Here is a 24,664-nt window from a genome sequence, read left to right as displayed (position 1 = left end):
TACATAAATAAATAAATATATACAATGAAGAAGCATTTCACGCCTTCCTCCCGACCCTCATCAGGCATACACATCCATCCCAAAGTTACAGTATAACCCTGGTTTGATTGACACCTGGTATTTGTAAGACTTTGAATTTGTAGTTGCCATTCTCAGCCAAGTGATAAAGTGTGATGAATTTCCATCTCTTGCACAATTTTACACACACACACACACACACAAAAAGAATTTGAAAAACTGAAACCCTTGTATTTCTCTGAGTTGCTCTGTGCTGTTTTCCCATGATTCAGGATTCTCTCTCCTAAGTTTCACAGTTCTCTCTGCCTGTGTTTAAGTCTGCTTGTCCCCAGGAACCTGGTCCCCCCAGCGACTTTCTCTTGTTTGCTTGCCTTCCCTCTCCTCTGCCTGGTGAGAGCTCTCCCCTGGCTCTTCCTCTGGGAGGGGGTGTTCTCACTGCAGTGTGGTGACATGAAAGCTGACCGCCCACTCTGAGCCTGGTTGTCTGTGACCTTCAGTGCAGGGTGATCCAGTTAGGCCATTTAGCTGGAGAGACTCGAATACTAATATATGCAAGTCTCTCTTCTTGGGCTTGTTGGATTCCACACACAGGAATCCTCCTACCCCTGCCTGAAGGGCCAAATCCTGGCTGCCAGCATTCTGGGGGTGGAGTGGGAGGACAGGGCTGGAGGTTTCTGTCTCCAGGATCATCCTAGGGATGGAACCTGGCTCTGATCTATGGAATCCCTGCCCTTGGTGGTGTCTGGTGTCTCCAAGTCCAGATGCCCTCTTTTTATCTGATATATAGAATAAATCTCCCGTGACTCAGCTGCATGCAGTTAAACTGCTTCTAAGTCCCAAGTTTTCAATTCTGCAAACATAAGAATTATTTCTGTTACCATAAGTGATGTATTTGCTACTTGATTTTTGTATAGGGGTTCTACATTGGGTACGATGGAACAAAACAGGTTGACTGACTGTCTTCAACTGCTCCTCCATATTGAGCTCCACTTCTTCACCTGCATGGGCACTGGATCCTACTCCTTCCAGAATGTGTTGGGGAATCTGCATTAGGTTGAATGGGTCCTCAGCCATTTCCACTGTTTTGGCTCACAGATCACTTTTCTTAGGTCCACTAAGTAATTTAGCAATTTTCACATGATTTCTAAAAGTCTTTTAAAAACTAACCCTTTTCTTCTTTTTCTAGTAGGTTTTCAAGAAGGAGCAAAATATATGCCTATTCATACTATCTTTATAGGAAATTCTATTCCAAGTTTTCATGTTTAAATCTCTATGAGTTGATTTTTTTATTTAAAATATCAAAAGCACACAGGATAATGATAAATAATAAAAGCAAAGTGATTGCTTTATGCAAATGTCTATGGTTGTGGAAAGAGGGTTGGGGCAACTCCTACATAAGGAAAGAACTAGTTTGATGAAAGGGTTTACATAAGGTCAGGTGACGAGTGAAATGTGACAGGCAATGTCAGACCTAGAATAAAAACCCAGTTCAGCTGAGTGGTCTGGGGCTGGCTGTGTCCTCGCCCCAGCACGCAGGCCGCCAAGACCCTGGGCTCATGCCCAGGAGAGGCCACCTCCTCCAACTGCTTCTGCACTGGGCCTTTTCCACCCTCAGATGAAGGTCACAAGGTCACATCTGCAGCACTAACCCCGAAGGCCTGTTTCATTTGATGAAAAGAGAAATCACGCATATTCTGACCATGAATATGGCTGCAATCCACGGCGGCTGCTCTTCCCTCTGCTTTGTGTTCCACACAAGAGGTGTTTTCAATTTCTTTCTTATCTCGAAGGCACTGCAGACACTCACCTAGAGAGGAAATATCTAACTGCGCACAGATAGCAGCAGCTCTCATGGAAAGCAGTCGCGCTCTCTAAGATGATGCGAGTTTTCCTGCGTTCTGGGTTTAGTGTCCCACTCCTTCCCTCCTATTTGAACTAGTTTCTGTCCTGAAAGACTTCACTGGACCAGCACGTGATCCTGTAAAGCAGGTTGAAGAGGCGACCAAAGACAGAGGTCACTCTGGGCTGCAGGGGTCAGGGATGGCAGAGGTCAGACGGGATGTGCCACGTCCCACCTCCCCAGCTCTCCTCACCGTTCCCCACACAGGACGTGGGCAGTGCCTGCACTTGACCCTGAGCAGCCTGACTCTGTGCCAACCTTCTCTGGGAGGAGAGAGCTGGAGTGGTTGGCAAAAGACGGGACCATCGGAAAAGAAGATGTGGGTTCTGATCCTGCCCCTGCTGCCCCGGCAGGGCTTGAGGTCCTGTATGCTGAGCTCTGTGCAGGAAGACTTGCCATCTTGTAATCTTATTTAACTTTTGCTAAAACCCGGGTATGGAATAAGAGGACTGGAGAGGTTCAGGGTAGTAACTTGCCCAGGAATGATCACTCACCGGTGGCCAAGCCCGAACCCAGGTGCAGTTCTGCCTAACTCAGGGCTCTTTCCACATGGGAAGCACGGTGCTGCTGGAGGACTGCTATCTTAGGATCTCCACCTTCCCTCCGGCAACTGTTTTCAGTGCTATGAAAAATGAAAAGAGAGAAAGAGAGAAAGAGGAGGAGGAGGAGGAAGAGGAGGGGGAGAGGAAGAAAAGAAAAAGAAAGAAAGAAGAAGCCTCTCCTTGCACGGAGACTATGCAGTTGCCACTCACCACGTTCTCTCCTTGTCTGCCATTGACCTAGATCAGTCTTAGCTGTCTGAGCCTCATTTTTTCCAGCTGTACATTGCACATAACGCTACCTGTATATGAAAACTGCTTTTGAGCACTAGTAATTCCCACACTAGTGGCTACGTTTTTGTAAGTTTTCACTCCAACCTGTAAGTGCTTAATAAGCAACCCAGCACCCTGCATGCAGGGCTGCCCGTGGGATACACAGCCCTGGGGTTGTGTGAGCCCCTCTGAAAGGAGGGAAATACTTCTATTATTCCAAATTCCAGATGAGGAAGCAGCCTCTGGCTATGGTCATACGTCATATAAATGTCAATGCAGGTCGCAGCCCAGGCTTGCCACGGCCACTACTTCCAGTTCTAGAAACCCAGGTATGAACGGATGTGGCAGTACTTTGTAAACAGCAAATCATTCTTGAAATCTGCCCCAAGAACATCATAAGAGAAACATTTATTTTCAGAGCTGTTTATAAAAGTGTTGTACTGTTTATAATGTCCATATGTAACAAAAAAAAAAAAATAAATGCCCCCAAATCAGGAATCCTATCGTATACCTGATGGCTAATCCACAAAATGGAATAGAAGAAGGGAGACAGAGCTTGACTTGGAAAGAGAGCCTTAATGTAATCAGTAGGAGACCTCAGTGCACGGTTTATAATATAATCCCATTTATTTTGATAGATATTTTTCTATATCCAAAAAGTCTGGGGAAATTTCTGGCCAACCATTAGCAATGATATCACTGAGCCAGGGGAGTGGGAAAGGGGAGGGAGAGATTGGTGTTAGAGGGATAATTTCACTCCCCATGGTTTGTTGGAAATTTTCACAATAACTGTGCCTAATAATAAAGGCACTAGAACTATTTCCTCATTGGAAAGTAATGAAAGTCTGTCTGCAACGTGAAGGAATCGTGTTCACCAGAGACTGTGTGGATACACCCCAGAGCCGACAGCCCTGTGCCTGGGGTGGTGGATTTCCAGGGGTGTGGCTCTCCACTCTCCCACATTCCTGAGGCCCCGCTCCATGCTGGGGCTGCAGACGTAAACTGGGTGGTCACAGCAGGATGACTGTTGTCAACAGTATTAAACTACACAAGAGAACTACAGAGTAAACGAGTTACCATTTTTTTAAAAGGCACAACTCTGTAATTTTTATTCCATTTACCAAGTGCTTTTAACTTGCATTTCCTGGCAGATGAAAAACAAATGTTCTTGAATCAACCATACAAAAATGAAAAAGAAACTTAACAAAACCCATCATGCCCAATGAAAACATGAATCTCATTGTGCTTAGAGCAAAACATTGTTTTTATTCAGATCCTGTATGTTGCTTTGTGAGGACTTCTATTAAAATACACTGGACCCTCCAACCTGCAGCCTACATCAAAAAGAATCACAGCTCCCAGTCTGTACATCCAGCATCCTAATGCTGATGGATGAAGACTGGCTGGGGCCACTCAGGGAGGGGGGCCTGAGAGATGTGGCACTTGGGGATTTTTCCTTTGAAACAAACCATTTATGAGAATTGCATAAACAGATATGAATAAAGAACACAACCAACATTTGCTAGATTCTGACCATGAATTTTGCAACATGTGGTGAATTTTGTATTTTTCATCCCAATGCATCAGACAAGAACTCAAGCATGACCCTAATTTAAGGTATTAAATAAGATCCACTCTAATTATCATAATTGTTTGATATTTACTGAGCACATAAAACATGCCAGGCACTCTAAGTGCTTTACCTGCACCATCTCATTAAAGTCTTGAAACAGTTTTACAGATGTGTAGCACTGGGGCTTCCCATGTTTCAAAGGAGGGAATTCAGAAGCGTATGTGGCTTGGCCAGAGTCATAGGTAACACGGTAGGTGACAGAGCTGGATGTGACTCCATATCATCTTGCTGGCAAGGTTCTTGCATCGGATGCTAACTTTTTATAGTGATAATTTATTGTTTAAAATATTCAAATGTAAGAAGGGAGGTAAGAGTCCCTGAATCAGGAGTCCTATCATAACAGGACGGTTTAGTCACATGCTGGAATAGACGGGGGTGGATTGTTTGACCAGGAACCTGCAACTCCAGGCTGCTTCTCAGGAAGAACAGATTTATCTGCTTTAAAATCTTAAACTGTTCCCCTCACGCTCCTTTCTTAGAGCTTTCTGGACAATGAGGCAGGCCCTAGACATTCTTACTTTTGGAGGCCTCATCTTACATCGGACATCAATGTTACAGAAAAGAAAAATCGCTCTCCCAATAAATAAAACTAACTGCCTAGGAGGTGAGCTGCTGCCAACTAGCTGACATGCTGTTCATTTTGCAAATACTTAAGCAATTCTTAATTTCAGTTCTGCATTTTTTGTTTCCTATTTTGGTGTCAACTAAGCATTTGAAGCTAAAATACCCATAAGGCTTTTGGTTCTGTATCTACTCTGTACTAAATGTAACTATCAAACCATGAGTGCAAAGGCACCAAATGAGCAAGTGGCCCTGCAGCACCAGGCTCCTTTAAGACTTCCATTGCAGAATGAGAGTCCATGAGCTGTCTGCAGCATTAAAAAATGTCACGGAAATTGTACACTCACTCATCATCAGTATTATTGCATGAGCTGGTTAAAATGCCAAGATTCCTTGTTTGCATGAGAACAAAGTAAATGTTAGGTAGAAAACCTGTTTAACTCCACTGGTCCAGAAATTCTGAAAATTTTCAGAAAATTCTGGTGCTTACATAGAATTAATCTTTGTTAATGAGCAAGCAGATTACTTAATGTTTAATGCTCGCTGCTTGTTTGGGAGACAGCGTATTTTAAAACATTCATTCATGGGCAGAGGATGATAAAAAGACTCCCTGGTGGTAGAGAGATTGGCTACTATTTATCCAGGAAGTCGTCCAAGATATGGCTTCCATGCTGTCCGGGTCCCGACTTCCTCCTGAACTCCTTCCTCCATCTCTCTCTCCTGCCACTGACAACCTAGGGTCTCTGCTTCCTGTATTTTCTTTTGCTTTGTGTCTGTTTTATTATCGGCTTTCATCTCTAATCCCAGGATGATTTCAGACATAGGTAGGGTAGGTACCTTGGGGACCAGCATGATTTTTCCCACCCCAAACATACCTGTACCTCTTTACCAATACTTGAATTTCCATTGACAGGACTTCATTCTTTGACTTAGGCTACCTCCCTCCCCTTAAAAAGGAGCCTTATGTGAGGACGATCCAGGATTAGACTACAAGATCCTCAGAGGCAGGAGGTTACAAGCACACTGTCCCCCCTTGTCCCTCTCACACTCCTGAGCAAGTAGGCTGTGAACACCAGTGAGCCCTCAGAGGACAGGGATTAGTTCAGTCTTGCTATTTTGGTTTCATCACCTCGCATGAGAAGCTGGCACAGAAAAAAGCATCACCACCATCTTATCAAGTGAATGTAGATTTTACAAGCTAGTGAGCTGGGAAAGTTAACACAAGGCAAACAGAGTAACTGGGAGATGTGAGGAAACAGGAAGGAGACTCTGGAAACTTTTTGGCATGGATTTCCTCAACTGCATGGGGGCATAGCTTGACCTCACAACAGGACTAGGGGATCTCAGGGAAAAAGAGGAGTCAAAAATGTCTCTGATCTCTTACTCTCCTTCCTACAGGGATATAGCCCTAATCATCCCTCCACCCTCCAGGGGACATGGACAGCAGATGGGTCACTCAATGACTGATTGGGTTTCCTCAGCAGGATCTCCCCAAATCAAAACTCTACTGTCCTCATGCCTTAAAACAGACTCTTCCTACAAATCCCTTCCCAGTTGGGCAGACATAAAACCAAGCGTGGACATGAAACATCCAGTGTCTGTAGCTTAGCCAGGATTCATCTGCTCCCACTAACTAATCCACCTACGGGCTGGTTATGCCAGGAACTTTAGAAAAATTACCAGCAACAAGAGGCTTCAGAATCCCACCCTTAGACTTCTTTTCCTTTGACAGGAAGGGATGGGAGAGGTATGTCAATCTGAGGTTCAAGAGACTTGGCCAGAAAAAGCCTCTAAGTCTGAGGAATAAATGTGCATTCTCTGATCCATGTGTGCAGTTGCCCACACATGCTGTCCTTTCACTTTGGACTGGATATAATCAAAGCCCTCCCCCAGAAAGCAGTCTCTATTAAGAACCAGCAAAAGAGAAGCTGTGTCCTTGTCCATGGTCCTGAAAAATTGCTGCCTCCTAGAACAGTCACTTTTCTTCATTTTGAAATGTTCTCTCCTTTTCTCTTCTCGTTCTCTCCCTCTCCCTCTATGTATTTCTTTCTTTGAAGGGAGGGTGATTAAACCCAGGGGTGCTCTACTACTAAGCTATATTCCAAGTCCTTAATTTTTAAATTTTGAGACAGGGTCTCACTAAGTATCCAATCTGGCCTTGAACCTGCCATACTCCTGCCTCAGCCTCCTGAGTCCCTGGGATCACAGGTGTGTGCCACCAACATCTGGTATGTGTTTTCATTTTAATATTCAAATACCACATTTGATTTCATCACTGTTTCCTAATTGTAACTGTGATTTCAACATTTTTTTAAAGTTCTGTTACATTCCCAATACCCCTGTCCTCACCCAGCTCTTCCTGGAAAGTTAGGCTGTGAGCTCCCACTTCCTCCTCTCTCTCTCTGACCAACCTATATATCTCCACTAAGTTTGGGAGTGGTAAAAATAGTTTATGTTCCTTTTGTTATGGTTTGGATGAGGTGTCCCCCCAAAACTCATGTGTGAGACAGTGCAAGAAGGTTCAGAGGAGAAATAATTGGGTGGTAAGAATCTTAACCCAATCAGTAATTTAATCCCCTGATAGGATTATCTGAGTGGTAACTGAAGTGGTAGGGTGTGGCTGGAGGAGGTGGGAATTGGGGTGTGGTTTTGGGGTATACATTTGGTATCTGGAGAGTGCAGACATTCTCTCTCTCCGCTTCCTGATGATATGAGCTGCTTCCTTCTGCCACATTCTTCCACCATGATGTCAGCCTCATCTGGAGCCCTGAGGAATGGAGCCAGCTGTCTATGTATTGAGACCTCTGAAACCCTGAGCCCTCAAATAAACTTTTCCTCCTTTAAAATTGTTCTGGTCAGATCCTTCTAGTCATAGCAGTGAAAAAGCTGACTAAACTACCTTTATTTACTCTAAAATATCCCCATTTGATCCATGGCTTCTGGGGTATTTCTGGATGAATAGAAGATAACCACCTCAGTTCCCAGCCTCTGTAGTGTCTTCATGCACCCACTTTTAACCCACGGCTCTCATCCTTCCTGACCAGCTGCTGAGTTGGGTAGGTAGCCTATGATGCCCAGCCTGTGGTCCTGATGTTCAGACACTTTGCATTCTCCACCAGTGCAGCCCAGTCCAACTGATTGGTGCAATCAGTTCAAAGGGAACCAAACCCACGTGTTTGTTCCTGGGCACACATTAAGGGTTTCTTTGAGATGAGTCTGTAGCATCTGGAAATCACCATCCACAACCAGTTCTGAGATCCAGGGTGAATTTGAATCCTTGGGAGGCTGCCTAAATGGCAGGCTTCTGCTCCTTTCCAATCCCCTCCCTGCCTACAACAAGGTGCCCAGAAAATATTTAGTATAATTCAATACCTTGAGAAATATTCTCTGAGCACTTACTTTAATCATCTACATGGCTGCATTTTTTAGAATAAACTGAGAATTTTCTAAATACATTCATGCCCAGGGTCCAGCACAGACCAATTCTAAATATCCAGGTGTGATGCCTAAGTATTGCTCTCTTTTAATGCTCACTTGCCACAGAAATTCTGACCTGCTGCCAGAGTGGACTCACTGTGTTCCATGCTCTGTCCTGGGCACTCAGGAATCAGGGGCAGAAACCCAGTCCCTGTTTGTAAGAGGCCACCATGTGTCAGCAATGCATGCCTAGGGAAGAACCACACATGAAGGAAAGGCCACAGCAGTATCAGCCCAGGGTCTGCAGAAGCCAGAGAAGGGCATGGACAACCCAATTCAGGGGAAACTGGTAAGAGGTCCTGCAAGAGCTGTCAGAGCCAGCTGGGAGAAAAGTGCACCCAGGAGCTCTTGGCAACGGGAACTGAGGCTTAAGGGTATCAGTGCCTTCTACATTAAGGGTGCAGCCCTAGAGCATACCTCTTCCCCTGACCACCCTTTCCCTCAGCCCGTTGATCCAGGATCAGGCAATCCTGAATTCTGACCTGCTCTGACCTGAACTCTGGTTGTCATCTTCCCACAGTCTTGGCCGTGTGCAAGGCAGGACTCAGGGCAATGTCACTGGGCACTGAGGGCAGCTCCTGGAGGGAGCTTCGTCCTCTGGGTCTGGTGATATTTTGCTTCTCCTGACTCTAGCCCAACAGTCTGGGGCAGTTCAACTCCCCAGAGAGCAACCAGAAATGAGAGGATGGCAGTACGCTTTGCCAGTGTCTAATGTCCTTTTCCCCCGGTTGCCTGACAGTCTCCTACTCACCAGTGAAAACCACAACCTCAAGACCCCCTCCCTGAAGGCAGCCTCTCCTGATTGGCCTACTCCGGGTTCCACCTCGCCCAGGCAGAGTTGTTGCTTTTCTCTTTGATTCTCACAAAACCTTGTTCACATTTCTTGTAAAGAGGGGACCACATCTTTCAATTATCAGGCTCCGAGCTGTATCATCGTGCTCGACACTGAGCAAGCATTAGGCACACACGTGCATACGTGAGGTGCATGCGCCAGAGGCTGGGTGGTAGCTGGCAGGACGGGTGAAGGGATGGCCGGAGAAGCAGGGGACCATGATTCAATCTACTTCATATCTTAACAGATCAGAGTCTGATGCAAAATAAGAACTATGCTAAGTCACCTAGTCTCGAACACCAAAGATGCCAGTGACCTCTGCTTTCTTCTCGTGTGCCCCACCTCCCTCTGTCACCTGTGCCACGTAGCCATGAGGGCGTGGCTCTGCAACTTATCCTCCAGGACAGATTTCAAGCAGATCAATAACTCAACTTGGGAAGATGATAACTACTCCTCCCCAACCTTCACTGAATTGTGCCACTCTGTGCCTGGTTGTGACAGTACCCTCCTGCTGCCCAGGCCTGGCTCTTCACAGGGAACACTCAGCTTCCACAGAGGATGGCTTCAGACTCAGCTCCTAGGGCATCAAGTGTCTCCTCCTGATTCCCATTGGTACCTCCTCACAGTCACAGTGACCCTTATCAAACCAGAGAAGGATAAAAATAATAGCAGCCTTGCTGGCATTTGTACAGCTCTGAACCCTCACAAAAATGTGTAGGATAAATTATAGCATCAAACAAAATCAACTACTTCTTTATCCATTTGGATTACACCTCTAAATTATGCAGGGCATTCTTTAAAAACATCCATTATTCATTGTACAAGCATTACCAGAAACACAAATGAAATAATATAGCCATAAGCTCAGCATTTACAGCATATCTAACTTCTCATTCCTCCATGACACGCTCAAGTCTTTACGCACACAGCATCTCTAGGCAGGGTGCAGATGTTGTGTTCTGCTTTCTCTAGTTAATGTGCCAGAAGCACATTTTATTAACACACTAGATGGCCAAGGGATGGCTCCTTTCCACTTACCCCTTGATGCGGAGTCAGGGGAAGGTTCAGATTTAGGCGGAATAAACTCTGCCACTAGCTTGCTCTCTGACTAGAGAATGCTTCGCTCACATAGGCTTGGTTTGCTCATCAGCAACATGGGATAACACCTACTCTCAGGGTCATGGTAAAAATCAGTTGACCTCTGTACAGAAAGGATGGGCCCAGTGTTTGGCTTTCAGCAGGCATTCACGAGCAAGTGACTCAAATTAACATTACATTAATATTTTGAAAACATGGACCTATCATACATTCAAATGCAAAGCTGGCATGGGCGATTAAGATCCACAGAACTCCTCCTTCTGAGTTCACTTCAGAACACTGAGTGGTTCCACTTGCATCCACTGTCAGTGGCACCTGGATGGAAGAACTTGAAAATAACTGTCAACCCTCCTCACTCTTTGATCGACATGCTTGAATGCCCTGCCCAGCACCCAGAGAATGTCAGAAGTAGACCTGGAAATAAAACCCACTCTTCCCCAAAGCTGCTAGGAGGCCCTGACACCAAGCACCATCTTCCCCATCACCACCTCGACCAAGGCAGCAGACCTTGTCCATTAGCCATCAATCTAATATGTTCTGAGGGCAAGAGGGAAGGAAAAAAGAAACACGCTCAGTACCCTGCTTAGCAACTTCGTAGTTATGATTAACAAAATATTATGGAGAGATCAACTGAGGTTCAGAGATCCTCAGCGGTTTCCCCAAGATCACACAGCTAGTTTGTGGTGACGCTGGAATCCAAACACATGCTTATGTGTCCCCAAAGTCCATAATGTTCAACCAGAATTGAACTCAATGCAAACCAATCAGGAGCTCTGTTAGCAGGGGCAGTGCCAAAGGCAGATGCAGGCCCTGCAGTCCCAGGCTTAGTGTCTACCAAAGGTGAGTCAAGTGTGGTGAGAGCCAGGTAGGGTGAAGTGCATACAATGTCCACAAACTATGCAGGGACCATGAGAAAATAGGGGCCTCTGAGCTCAGCTCCAAAGTTCAACCACATTCTAGGTGAGGCCTATTCACATCAGTGGGCCTGATGGATTGCTTCCTTGGGAAAGTGCCTGCTGAAGTCTAACCTGATGTCTCAACAGCTTTGGGAGCCCACAGCCCTCGAGGTCAGCACCTGCTTTTATTGAGCATCTTAATGCCAGGGCAGCAGATTTACCTTTCTCATTATGTTCTGCTGAGTATAAAAAGATAAAATTAGTGTCAGCATGTCTTTCTAGAAAGCAGACTAATTGAAGATGGGCGGATCAATCAAACCACGGAGATAAATTATTGAGTGTCTGCTTGGAATTCAGCCCTGCACCCAGGCAGGTAGGAATATAGCGGAAACACAAAATCAGGTAGGCCCTATGGGAATCTGCAGAGCAGATGCAGGACAGCCATAGGAAAGCACTTTCAGTACACGAAAGCCTGGGCCAAATTTCCAAGACAAGGGTGGACCATACATCTACAGAATGAGGCGGATGGTCAGGGACAAGAGAAATTGTCAAGACTTCAAAAGACAGCTGTGTTGCCAGGCGTGGTGGTGCAAACCTGTAATCCGAGGCAGGAGAATTGTGAGTTCAAAGCCAGCCTCAACTACAGCGAGGCACTCAGCAACTCAGTGAGACCCTGTCTCTAAATAAAATACAAAATAGGGCCGGGGATGCGGCTCAGTTCTCAAGTGCCCGTGAGTTCAATCCCTGGTAGCAAAAAGAGACAGTTGTGTTAAAATATTCAGAGAAAACTGCACCACAGCAGTGGTCTGAGTGTAGACCATGTCAGAAGCACATGATAAAGTGAGCCTGGAAATAATTATTAGGCCACTGAGGTCAGGGACTAGAGCTGCAGGTGCTGGGAAGTAAGGTCTCTGAATAAGAGATTGGCTCCCCTTAATTGCCCTTGTATGCTCAATGCCTTGAATGCTGCCTGGCAAATACTAGGTGCTTCCTTAGCATTGAGTGAGCTGTTGGATAGAAAGACACTGCCTTAGATGAAAAGGAAAATAACCACAACCAGCTTGGTCTCATCTCAGCGTGTGCCAGAAAGGCCTAAAAAACATGACAAGAGCAAATGTAAAAATGCACATAATTAAGTGCTAAATTCCATGATGAAGCTCAAAGTTGTCAGAATGCAGCAGAGAAGGACAAGGCAGAGCTAGAAGAGCCTGGGGCGATCGTCTAGGGAAAGGGGAAGTAGGGTTGGGCCTGTTAGGAAAGCTTGGCTCCCTGGGGGGCCCCAAATTCAATGTCTACACAGGCCCAGGCAGATAATACAAAAGAGTGAATCCAAACTCCTAGAAAATACTAGGAAGTAGCAGGACTGCGACTTTTTGTCAAGTAATTCTGTAAGCAAAACCCAATATATCAGTGGGCCAGATTCAGGTTGTGAACCACCACTTGGAGGCCTTTAGGACAGGCAGGAGCAAAAAAAAGAATGTCTTGCAGGGGTGCCCAGGACACAGGTAAATGACAAAGAAAGGGGAGGGAGCAGGGTGGTGTGAGAGTGGGAATCTCCCTCACAGGGATGCAAAATGCCACCTGAAAACAGTAGGGAAAGTGGCTGGAGAGAAAGGCTGTGCCGAGCTAGAATTCTAGGTAGAAGAAATGATAACAGAGAGTCAAAGAACTCAGTGTGCCAGGTTGCTCCGAGAAACCGTGCTGAAATTCAACTTTTTATTTTCCAATCTGGGCTGCTAAATCAAAGGCGTTTATCTCTAAGACTGAAGCTATCCAATACAATAACTCCCTGAGAAAATGTCCATTCTAGAACTCTTGGACTCTCAGCTGGAAGCTTCCCTGGTCCAGTCCTCGGCTGCTGCCCCCAGATTGCATATGGCGGCTGTAGCCCTACCCTCAGCACTGCAGCTCAAAAGCACTCTTACAAACAGAGCGCCTCCTTCCTCATTTAACACATTGCACTTAAGGATTTACATCTACACTGGTTGAGCAAATCAAAGTTATAGTTCCCTCAGTAACTGTAACCTGAACCAAACATAGCTATATTTTTCTGCTGCTGAGTGGGCTTTTAACTCGTGCCTCCTGACTGTGTAGGAGATTTAATTCAAACATTATGCAAAGAAGCAAGCAGCTGCCCAGTGAAGTTTCAGAGTAACTGGCCCTTCAACTAGTGCTTTTGTGCAAGGCTTCTCTGCAGACAGGACACTTCCACACCTTGGGGGGAAGCAAGGTGTGACACCTGTTTCTGGGTCACAATCTAGCTTGGTTATTGCAGATGATGGGCATTAATGACAGGTATTTTGCAAAGCCAGCACTGGCGTGAGGGAGTGAGTGAGACTCAAGCCTGGGGTGCAAAATTGAAGGGGTGTCCCCAGAATTCTGTAATCAAGACAAATAAAATGCAATGCAAAATATTTTTTTAATTTAAATAAAAATCAATGCAAAAATTCCACAAGGGGCAAAATATCAAAATATTGATTACTTTTAAAATGTTGCATTCATTTTTTTTTTTTGATTACTGAATTTTTGAAGCCTGCTGACACTTTGCCCTCATCCGCAGCAAGTGACTTGCTTGTGCCAATCCTGACTATCCCTGCTAGATAAACAAGAGGGGTGTAGGACTGAGGACAGAGGGGCAGCTGTGGAGAGGCCACCAGAGGATGACTGTAGGCAAATCCTTTGAACTTTGGTTGTGGCAGATGAAGGAACCTCAAAGAGCACTCTAGAAGTGTTTCAAGATGGTGAGATGGAACAAAACATGGTGGGTTGTTCACTGCATTTTGGGGGGAGTTCTGGTCAGCTGTCACAAAAGCTGTCTTCTAATTTTCCAAGTGGATCACCTGAGAATAAATGACCCCAAGACTATGTGGTAAGCAAAAAAAAAAATCACCCACTCTCCAAGGCCAACAAAGCAAAGATCAGGTGATCTTTGAGTCCCACACCCTGGCCCAGGAACTGCTGTATGGACAGAGTCATCAAATAGCTCATGTGAAATGCGGCCTGCCAGGTCTTTGAGAATGGACCAGGACAGGGCCATGCGCTCCTTCACATAGCCCGTCCCCAGCTTCATCCTGGGTCAGAGCACAGTGAGAGTTGTCTTAGCCCACTAATTACCTGCCTGTTTACTTGGTAGGAAGGCCCACTGACCTCCTGGTGGCGGGGGCAGATCATAGGAAGTTTGCAAGTGGAATCCTATTGTAAGGCTCTTCATAGTCTATAGATTTTAACTGATAAACCAGAGGAAACCCTTTCTCCACCATCATGGGGACAGGTAAACCTGGAGGAACTAGTCACCGTCAAAACACACACTTTGTGAGTAATCATCATTTTAAAATGCTTTTAAAGTAAACTTTCAAAAAAGTTTTTATTTTGAAAATAATGTTAGACTTTCAGAAGAGTTGTGAAAATAGTACAGAGTGTTCCTCCATCCCCTTCACCCACTGTCCTCTAATATAAAGGACAATGATCAAGTCAGACAATTCACACAGGTACAAAGCCACTAACTAAATTACAGGCTTCACTCATTTTGTGGGTTATGTATCCAAAGTCCATTTTCTGGTTTGTGAGCCAATTCAAGACTCCACACTGTTTCCTGAATTCTCTCCGGTCTGTGAAGCACTTCAATCTTTCATCTTTTATGACATTTTAGAAATACCAGTCTGGTCTGTTATTTTATATTCCACAACTGGGGCTTGTTGACTATCTTATTATAAGATTGAGGTTGTACCTTGGGGGCAAGAGTCCCTGTCCTGGTGACGCTCTGTCCTCCTCAGAGCAGCCCGTGGGAGGCGCGTGATGCTGGTATATTTCCCTCCTGTGATCTTTTCTTCGCTTGGGTGATGCCACGTATATCATAGTACATAGGTTTTTGGGGTTTTATCCACAGTTGATGGCTCAAAACTCCCTGCCCAAGGCAGGTCACGGAAACTAGAATCTCTTCTTCAAGACAGTCATCCAGACTCTAATCTCCCCCTCCCTCGGAGCTGGTCAAAAGGAAATTCCCTGACCTACCCAGTCTGAGAGTAGATATCAGACGCTGACTTCAGGAGAGGTCCTGCCCTCTGCACTCAGAGAAGCACAGGCCTTGCTGGGCTCCCCACCTAGGCTATGAGCAATATGCCCTGCAATGAAGTCTCCATAAAATCCCCAAACACAGAAGGGTTCAGGAGTTTCCAGGTAGCTGTACCCGTGGAGGTTCCTGGAGGGGCCATGCCCAGGTAGCACCATTGCTCTGCTCCCGTACCTTGCCCTGTGGATCTCCCATCTGCAGCTCTGGAATATCTCTTACAACGCACCAGTAAGCAGGCATTTCTCTGAATCCTGGTAGTGGCTAGAACCAGAGCAGGGTGCAGGAATCCTGGTTGTACACCAGCTGGTCAGAAGCACAGGGAAAGTCACCGGGGGCTTGTGACTGGCATCTGAAGTAGGGGTACATGAGACTGAGCCCTTGCCCTGTGGGATCTGATTTTGTCTCCAGGTAGAGAGTGTCATAAGTGCCTGAGTGAGAGGACACCCAGTTGCTGTCCCCTGCAGAATTGACTGTTTGCCTGGCCGTGGAAGTGATCTGGGTGTGAGAGCAGAGTGGGGGAAGTGAGTCAGAGTTTGCTTTGTACTAACCATGCCTGTCAGGCATCTCCACCGTAAGGCCACCATCTTTCCCTGTGCCATCGAAAAGCAGGCACTTGGCAAGCTACTTTGAGACTATGCTAACCACCACCCTCTTTCTCATTGTGTTTTCCCATTGGTTAAATATGCATTGATGGTTCTTCCTGGTAACAAAATATACCCTGGTGTTTACCTAGTCCAAGTCAACCTTTAAATCCCCTTTAAGGACAAAACTGCTACAGGGAAAGATAACCTCCCTGGCAAGCCTGCCTTTCCCACATCGGTGGGATCAGACAGCTGGCCTGGCCCAGCAAATCCGTGGACCCAGCTCCATCCCCACCCCTCGCCTGCCACAGGGATCAGGGCTCTTTCTCACACCAGCCTGAAGACGCCATTTCCAATCAATGAGAAGAGCCATGAGAAATGAATCTCCTCCCCTCCCCAGCTTAGGTGGGAGTTCGGTTTGTCTTAAAATTGACATCCTGGCAGCTTAGTCTCTTTGATCTGTCCCAGGAGTCCCTGGAGAGCCCGTAGAGGACAGCATATTCAGTCGCACCCAGGCAGGTCCTCTGGGCTTCTGGATTTTTCTTGCTCTGGGCAATTCCTTAGAGTCCTGGCAGTGGGGTTCCAGGACACTTTTATCAACTGGCTCTCCAGGAAGAAAAAATAATAAACGCCTGGATAGATGTTTCCCCATGTTTGAGCTATAAATACTTCCCTCGTGGTTGATTCCAGGCACCGAGGCTGAGCACTCAGTGGTATTTCTGCCATTAAGACACAACAGGTATAAATAACCTCACTCACTGGATAAGATGCAGCAAGGTAATTAGAAAGTTTCTAAGTATCTATTACCTTGATTTTAAGATGGTTTGCTTAATTATAGATTCAAATAAATTTTTAAATTTTAATTAAATTTAAATCCACAAAATTCCTAACATTTAACACTTGATTTTCAGGAGTTGGTATGAGCGCTCATGAGCCTGAGTTCTGGAACACACACCCTGAGACGGCAGGATGATGCTTCCCTCCATTCTCTCCAGGATTCCCGCACCCTAGGGCCAGATACCCGGCGGGGGAAGCCTGTGCTCCAGCTGGCCACAGGTTCTGGTGCTTCTTGGCACCTGCCATGGAGCCCAAGGCCCCAAAGCATCTGGCTGCTGCCAGGGCTGGCTGAGGGTCGCCTTCAGCACTGACCGGGCCGCAGAGCCCCTGCTAGGCTCTGTACCCATCTACCACACTCCTGGGAAGCCACTGACCCTCTGCTGATCTTGAAAGAATTGCCATGTTTAGAAGCAGCACAGGAGGGAGGGGAACGGAGAGGGAAGAAGAAAGCCACATGTTTAGAGTTGGACGACAGGCCAGGCACGGGCTGATGTCTTCACAGGTGTTCTTGTTCACTACATTCCCATGCCCTGGAGAAACTGTACCCCACTCTACAGAGAGCAGGATGTTTCCCAGGATTCCGCGGTTGATAAACAGCAGAGCTGGAATTTCTCCCCAGGCCTGCTCACTGCTCCAGCCCCAGAATACAGAACAAATGCACATGATAGGTGCTCTCTAAACACATTTGGGATGACCCATGTATGTGTTCGGACTCCAAAACTTGTGCATGTACCTGTACCAGGTGAGACAGTGGAGTGGAAGGGGAAGTGGAAGATCCAGCATGTGTGAAAGGTTGGTGGCCTCCAGGAATTTCTCCATCATGGACTCCTGAACTTCAGTGCCACGCCACCCAGCCTCTGTGAGGCTCAGCCTCCTATTGGTAAATGGGGATAATAAAACCTATCTCACCACATGGTGGCCAAGAACAAACTACTGTGATGTCACCATCCCTGAGAAGCCATTCCATTGGCCTAGGAAGGGCCCATCTAACACCAGGGAAGCCAAGAAAGAGGGGGAAAAGAAAATGGAACCACTAGCTCAAGGTGATGTTTGGGACATCTTTAGCTGCTCTTGGGAATACACCACAGACAAAAGAATCTCAGGGAGACTTGTCTCCTGCCTTTATTTGAAATGTGAGTGTGTTGGCGGGTTAGAAGAAATCCCTGCTGCTTTGCAGGTGGTATTGATCCCTGGGATTTCAATGGTAATGAAAAGAGACCCAGCAGCTTCCCTTCCACCCTGCATTGGGCAGGCTGCTGGGATCCTTAGAGACCCACAACTGAGGGCGGTCCTGGGGGATGTGCTTCAGAAAGCACTATAGGTGGCTTCTTCCCACAGGGTAGGGCAGGGACAAAGATACCCTCCAGCCCTGTGAATCCTGCTCATATAGAGCCATGGCCATCCACTGGGACCTAACAGAGCCCAAGATGCTGATGCCTTTTACTGTCAATGTCTGATACTCTTTGAAGGAGAGAGAGAGAGAGAGAGAGAGAGAGAGAGCGCTCCCAAGCACATACATGCACCCAGTACCACACATGCATATTCATATCAGACAAACCACCCATGGGGGTAGCCATGGGAGTAAAAGGTAAGAAATTGTTAAATAAAAGTACAAGAGGCAATTATTGTCACTGAGCTCCTGTACTGGAGAACCAGTAAGTGCCCTGTAATCAGAAAATCCAACAGACCAGTTTTTCCTAAAACCGGGAGATTCATGGAAAGTCATTGGAAAGGACCCAGCATTATTAAGAAAAAAAAAATCCCTCTGCTTGAACCCTCACAGGGATGGTGGCAAGATGAGATGTGACATCAACCAAGCCACTCTCCTGCCTCTTCTGTTTCCTGGTCCTACTCCAGCTGCCTCACACAGCCAACCATTCCACCACGCCCACTGTAGGAGCTCTCCTGGGTTTTAGAACAGCTGCTGCTCTAGTCAAAAGCCAATCCAATCACCAAAATTGATTTGATAAAATTTTGGTTTCTTGACAAAATACACAAATGATAGAAGGCCTTGCATGGCCATGAGGAAGGTGTGTCAGGAGCTGAGTAGGGGGATTAATTCAACCCTCAGCCCCTGACATCCAAAGAGTGCCCCAAAGAGGAAGCATTCCCTCCTAGCACCAAGCAGAAGACAGTGTGAAAGCAGACGCTGCCGTTCATTTTTTTGAGGGGGGTTCATTCATTTATTCTTTCTCTTAACAGATAGCTTCACGAGCCAGGCACCGTCTGGGAAGGGCAAGGGGCAGCGCCAAAAAGACAGAGGATGACCACACCAGGCTATGAAGGAGCTGCTGCTGCTCCCAGGACCACACAGAGTCAGGGAGGGTTAGAAAAGGCTTCCCAGGGAGACTGGATCCCAGGCACTGGGCGGGGTGGGTGCAGAGGCAGTGTGTCCTGGGGACAGAAGCCCCGAACTCAGCTGGTGGCAGTGAGCTGCACCTCGGAGGATTCAAGTGGGTGGAGAGGAAGATGGGGAGTGCAGGTGGAGCAGCCAGAGGGAGGCTCAAGGGGTCAACTCGTGGAGTCTGCTGTCTGAGCTTCCATGCTCAAAGCCTGGCAGGGGACGCGCACAGAACTGTGTAGCACAAAAGGACTGGGCGGGAATGTCAGGGTGAACGGGAGGAAAAGACAGAGGAGAAAGTCTTAGATTCTGCCCTGGGGGTGGGAGGAGGAGATGCAATGGAGAAAACCTCAGATGCCCTCCCTACTAGGGGGATGAATAATGTATGGGAACCTCAAACCCATGACTAATAGAAGAGTATCACCCCACCCCCGCTGTGTGGTCACTTCAGACTCAAGCAATCTTTTCAAAGGCCATTCTGGGTATCCCTAGCTCCATGATGCAGAGACAAACACCACCACTTCCTCTTCAGAATTAGGAGTCATCTTAACTCACTTATGATTGCTGAGCAGGGCTCAAAATGATGACTCTCTTAGAGAAATGAAACATAAAAAATGAAAACGCTCTTTTTAGAGGAGAAAAAATTAACTCCCTCTGGGCCTGATGGGAAATTAAATTTTATGATTTACTCAGCAGCCAGTCAGGCACAGAATAGAGTCCACGTGAAAGGATCTTTCAAAGAAACCACAGTTGATAACTGAACTCGCTCAGGAGGGGATGGGGGTGAAGAAAAGAGTTAATAGAGGTCCGCATTGGGTCTTTTATCCTTCACCTGAGCTGGGCCCTTTCATATGCTAAGTGGACTCCCTCAAGCTGGGCTGGGAAGTTGAACACTATCATTAAAAAAAAAAAAAAAATCAACACCCAGGCTAAGGCATCTTGTCCCCCACCCCCAATCACACTGCCACCCAGGGTTACACAAAATAAGGCAAGCCTACTGAGCTGGGCTGTAATTACCCCAACAATGACCACTGAAGACAAGCATCCTGGCCCACCACCCAAGTGGAGGCTGGCATCCTGCACCATAATTGCTAACTTCCGCATGTGGTCCACCCCATCAGGTTCCGGTAGGTGGACAGTCTACCCTGGGGGGTGGGACAAGGGATTGTTCCATGGTGCCAACTAAGAGCTAGTAATAAATGCTATTCTATTATTAACATAGAGGGTCTGAATAACCAAAGAAAAACTCAGGGACATTTGCCCTTGGAGTCTTTTTATATTTTTCTTCCAAATTTCCAATATATTACAGATTGGTGCCTCTTAAAACCACATCCAAAGCACACCCAATCGTCTGGATTTTCAAAGTCAGATCTTTGCATGTGCTAGGTCCCTGCTACTCTACGGAAATGAATGAGTTGAAAGTCTTTGCTATCTTGTGGTTTTTTTAAATGCACACTGGAAAGTGTTAGATTTTATGGACTGAAGAGGGCTCTTAAATTAAGAGGGTAAAGAATTGAATATAAATCCAACCGTTCTTCCATTTTCAGTGAACGAATACTGAAGGGAGAAAAAAAGAGATCATTTTCAAGTAGCAACTCTTCAAGTGTGGTCTCTGGGCAGCAGCAGTGAAGGCACCTGAGAACTCATTAGAAAAATAAATGGTCAGGTTCCCTCCTCCAGACCCAAGATCGGACCCCTGCTGTAGCCAATCAGGTCGGGGGCGGGGTGGTGTGCTTCAGTTTAAGGTCTTCTGCACTGGATCTGTGGTCCTTCACCCTGGCTGCCTGTTAGCACCACCTGGCAAACTTTTCACTGTGATGCCCCTGCAGACCCGGAGCCATGAAATCAGAATGCTAGCACTGGGTCCTGGGCATGCTGCTTTTGAAGGACTCCCCAGATGATGTGAATATGCAGTCAGCATTGAGAATCACAATAAACTAGAATAAGAGAAATTTAGATTGGATGCTTTGGGACTTACGATTTTCAGTTCGGCTCAAAGTAACTGTGACCACAGAATGAGTCCTAAGCATCACAGAAGCAGCTTCGAGAGGAGAGAGTTCCACCTTCCTGAACTGGAGGGGGATGTGAGGCTCACCGGAAGCAACGAGGTCTTGGCCCTGACTCGGTGGTGACAGGAGCACTGAGGAGCTCATCCAGCAAACACAGCTCCTCCACTGAGAGGGGAGGGCTAGTCCCCACTGTCTGGTCTCAAAATAAAAGCCATGCCCTCGGAGGCAGTGAAGAGTGACACCACAGTGCCCACGCACCCGAGTCCAGATGCCACAGCCCCTCGGGGACCTCAGGACTCCTGGCTGCTGCGTGGCCTTGGAGCCCTGAGTGCCAGGGTGCATGGGACAGCAGGCCCTTCTCACTGGTGGCTGGTATAATGACAGCCTGTTGGGGCAGAGCTTGAGGGGGCCACTCTCCTGGGTTGGGCAGAGCCTCTGCGCCCTGCTTTCCAAATGAACTGTGGACCAGGGCCGCCCTCCTACCCAATTCAGGACCTTGACAATTAGCCCACGATAGCCAGGTTCTTCAAACTGGGGTACACTGGCATAGTTTGAAGGACCTATGATTTTTTCCCACAGTGAAAGGCATTTGAGCATTACTGAAGGATAAGTAACGGTGCAAATTGGCTTTTCAACAGAAAGAGGCAACACTTTCCGATCTACTAAAGATATGATGGACCAATCTCCACATCCCTGCATGGCAAGAGTCAGACCAAACGCTTCCTCCAAATGACACCAGGGACCCAATGGCACAGCCTAGAACCAGCTGAAGAGCTGGCTAGGTGAGGTGCTTACAGAAACTGCCTCACATCATCACCCAAAGTGGTATTGGGTATCCAGCCCCTTGGGTATTACCTCCTTCCAGGAAACAGGGTTGGGAAGAGAAAAGGAAGGGGAAGACCCTGATGCCAATGGTGACAGAGACTTTGCAGTGTGACCAGCCTTGAATTTTGACCCTGGCATTTATTTGTTGTCTGATCTTAAATGTTAATCAAGTCTATAAATGTCAGTTTTTTAAACTGTAAATGGGAATATTAAGCCTCAGTGTTTAAGATCAGGGTGAACAGAAAGAACGTGTGGACGGCATTTTGCACCATGCTGAGAAAACAGCAAATGAAGTAGCAGCTATGATCCTTAATTATTCACCCTTGAGCACCAGCTGAAGATTCACCTCCTTTGTGAAGGTTTCCTTGAAAAAAAAAATTTATTAAAACACACAGGCAGTGTCCTTTGTAGCTCTAGTACCCTTAGTATGCACGTAGACTCTAGTTATTATATTGCAGGTTGAGTGGCCCTTATCTGAAATGCTTATGATCAGAAGTGCTTCAGACTTTGGATTGTATTTTGATTTGGGGATATTTGCATATATAGATATAATGATATATCTTGGGGATGAGTCCCAAGTCTAAACAGGAAATTCATTTGTATTTCATATGTAGCTATACACACAGCCTGAAAGTAATTTTATTCAGTATTTTTAGTAATTATGTGCAAGAAACAAGGTTTCAAGGACTGGAATTTTCCACTTGTGGCTTGCTCAAAAGGTTGCTTATTTACATGTCTGTCAAGGTTTGCTTAAGGAAACAGTCCGTGCCTTATGTCCCCAATGCCTAGAACACACCTGGAAGATCATATATATTTTTGAGTGAAAGGATGTAGCAATATACTACATTCACCAAGTAATAAAGAGACTCTTTTTAAAAAAAATGGTGCTGTGCGGCATAGTTATACATAAGAGTGGGGTTCATTTTGACATTTTCATAAATATGGATAACACAGTTTTCTCCATTTCAATCCCCAGTACTTCCTCTTCCTCTCCCCTGCGCCCTCCTCAGGCCCCTCCCTCTACTCTACTGGTCTTAATTGGGATGGAGAGAACAGGAGGAAGAGACAGGAGAGAAGCCACACAGGAAGAAGTTGATAATAATGGTTGACTATAGCGGGGGGGATATAAGCAGTCAAGAAATCATAGAGAGTTCATCCAGAAAGCTCTTCTCTGAGGATGTTCTAGCTGGGGGAGGGGCAGGGCTTACACAAATACTTAAAGACTGACAGGTTGGTGGATCCACATGGTCTTCTGAAACCACACCCATCTAAGGGCAGGCTCCCTGTGGACGTCATTCACACACAAGGTAGAGCTGCCAGAGGAACCGCCCTCTTCCAGTTCTTAAGTATTCCAGGCCTGCAGCCAGTGGCGGCCTCCCAGCTGATTGGGGTTCTCTACAGATTCTGCCTTGGGAAGCCTTCCACCTGCTCCTCCAAGACCCAGACCTTCCTTTCGGTTCCCCCTGCCTGATCTGTGTGATGACTACCAAATACACCCTGGGTTCACTGCCTCGGCCACCTCCCAGCCACCATCCCATCCCACGCCACACTCTCTCTGGAGTATGGGCCTGGGCGATCCGCCCATTCAGGAAGAGCCTGACCATTTTCACTACTGCAGGGGTGACTGGAGAGACAGAACCCAAATCAATCACTCCAGGAAGCAGGTATGGGTGCTTTTTTGAGGGCAGAGGCATAAGAACTACCACTAGCCTGCAAAGCAGGACTTGAGCACATGGACAGCCATCTAGGCCTGCCTACCCCCACACTTCTCTCAGAAAGCCCTCACCCAGAGACAAGGACAGTGTGCCCCATGCCTAACGCCTGCTGTCCCAAGGCATGGCTCACAGCAGTGGGGGTAATCTCATGGAACAGCAGGCCCTGAGCAAGCCTGGGCTTTTCTCTTTAGACTTCAGCTGCTCTTCATCAGCATCAATATTTTAGAACTTAACCATCTCAGCCCTTGTCTGAGTTCAGGACCACGGCGCCAGCATGAGGACTCACCTCGTCCTGACAGCTGAGGACCTCCAAGATGCTGTTGAGCAATTCCACACAGAACTTCTTCTCCTGGGTCTGGTGCTGCATCTCCTCCTTTGGCTCCAGCAGCTCCTTCAGCTCCTTGGTGATGACAGGAAGCAGAATGTCCCGGCACTCTAGGAGGAAGGGCATCCACAGGCATGTGCTTTCCTCTCTTTAGGATCCTGTTCTTTCCTCATGTATGTGTGTGTGTTTATAAGTATACATATATACACACACACACACATATGTATGCATGTATATATGCACACATGCATATAATTACATATTAGTTTTTCATTAAATTTTCATAATTATAATTATATATAAAGTATATTATATTTATGTGTAATTGTATTTTTCATTAAATAAATTATTCATAAATGTATTCTCCTTATTAAAAATTTAAATATTGAAGTTAGGTTAAGATTTCTTTGGAATATCAGTCACAATTCTGGTTCCTCCTCTATCCCCAATTCCCTGGAGGCAATCAGTTATTTTATTCCACATATATATATATATATATATATATATATATATATATATATGTTTATATGATATAAACTCTCTAGTCTCATTTTTATTGCACTTTTCCTTTTAGTACACTATGATCTACTGTGACTGTGAACCTTCAAGTTCTTTTCTTATGACCTTGCGGAGACACAAGGTCATTAGAAAACATATGGAGTCATCTTGTTTTGCTTTCTTTCTACACAAAAGGGGCCTCGGCTGCATGTTAGCCCTCAGCACCCTGACTTGTCA

At 46.3% G+C, this 24,664-nt stretch overlaps 1 protein-coding gene across 1 annotated transcript in view; it reads right to left on the bottom strand.

Annotated features, from left to right (window-relative positions):
- Dock2 (dedicator of cytokinesis 2) overlaps positions 1-24,664 on the bottom strand; it is a 407,762-nt gene that overhangs the window by 233,146 nt on the left and 149,952 nt on the right. Inside the window, exon 26 of the mRNA XM_047555786.1 lies at positions 23,891-24,039. Coding sequence (XP_047411742.1) covers positions 23,891-24,039 — 149 coding nt within the window. The remainder of the gene's footprint in view (positions 1-23,890; positions 24,040-24,664) is intronic.

The sequence above is a fragment of the Sciurus carolinensis genome, chromosome 6, assembly GCF_902686445.1.
Source record: "Sciurus carolinensis chromosome 6, mSciCar1.2, whole genome shotgun sequence".
NCBI lineage: Eukaryota > Metazoa > Chordata > Mammalia > Rodentia > Sciuridae > Sciurus > Sciurus carolinensis.
The sequence above is the reverse complement of the archived record's forward strand: the minus strand, read 5'-3'. Positions and strand labels throughout refer to the sequence as shown.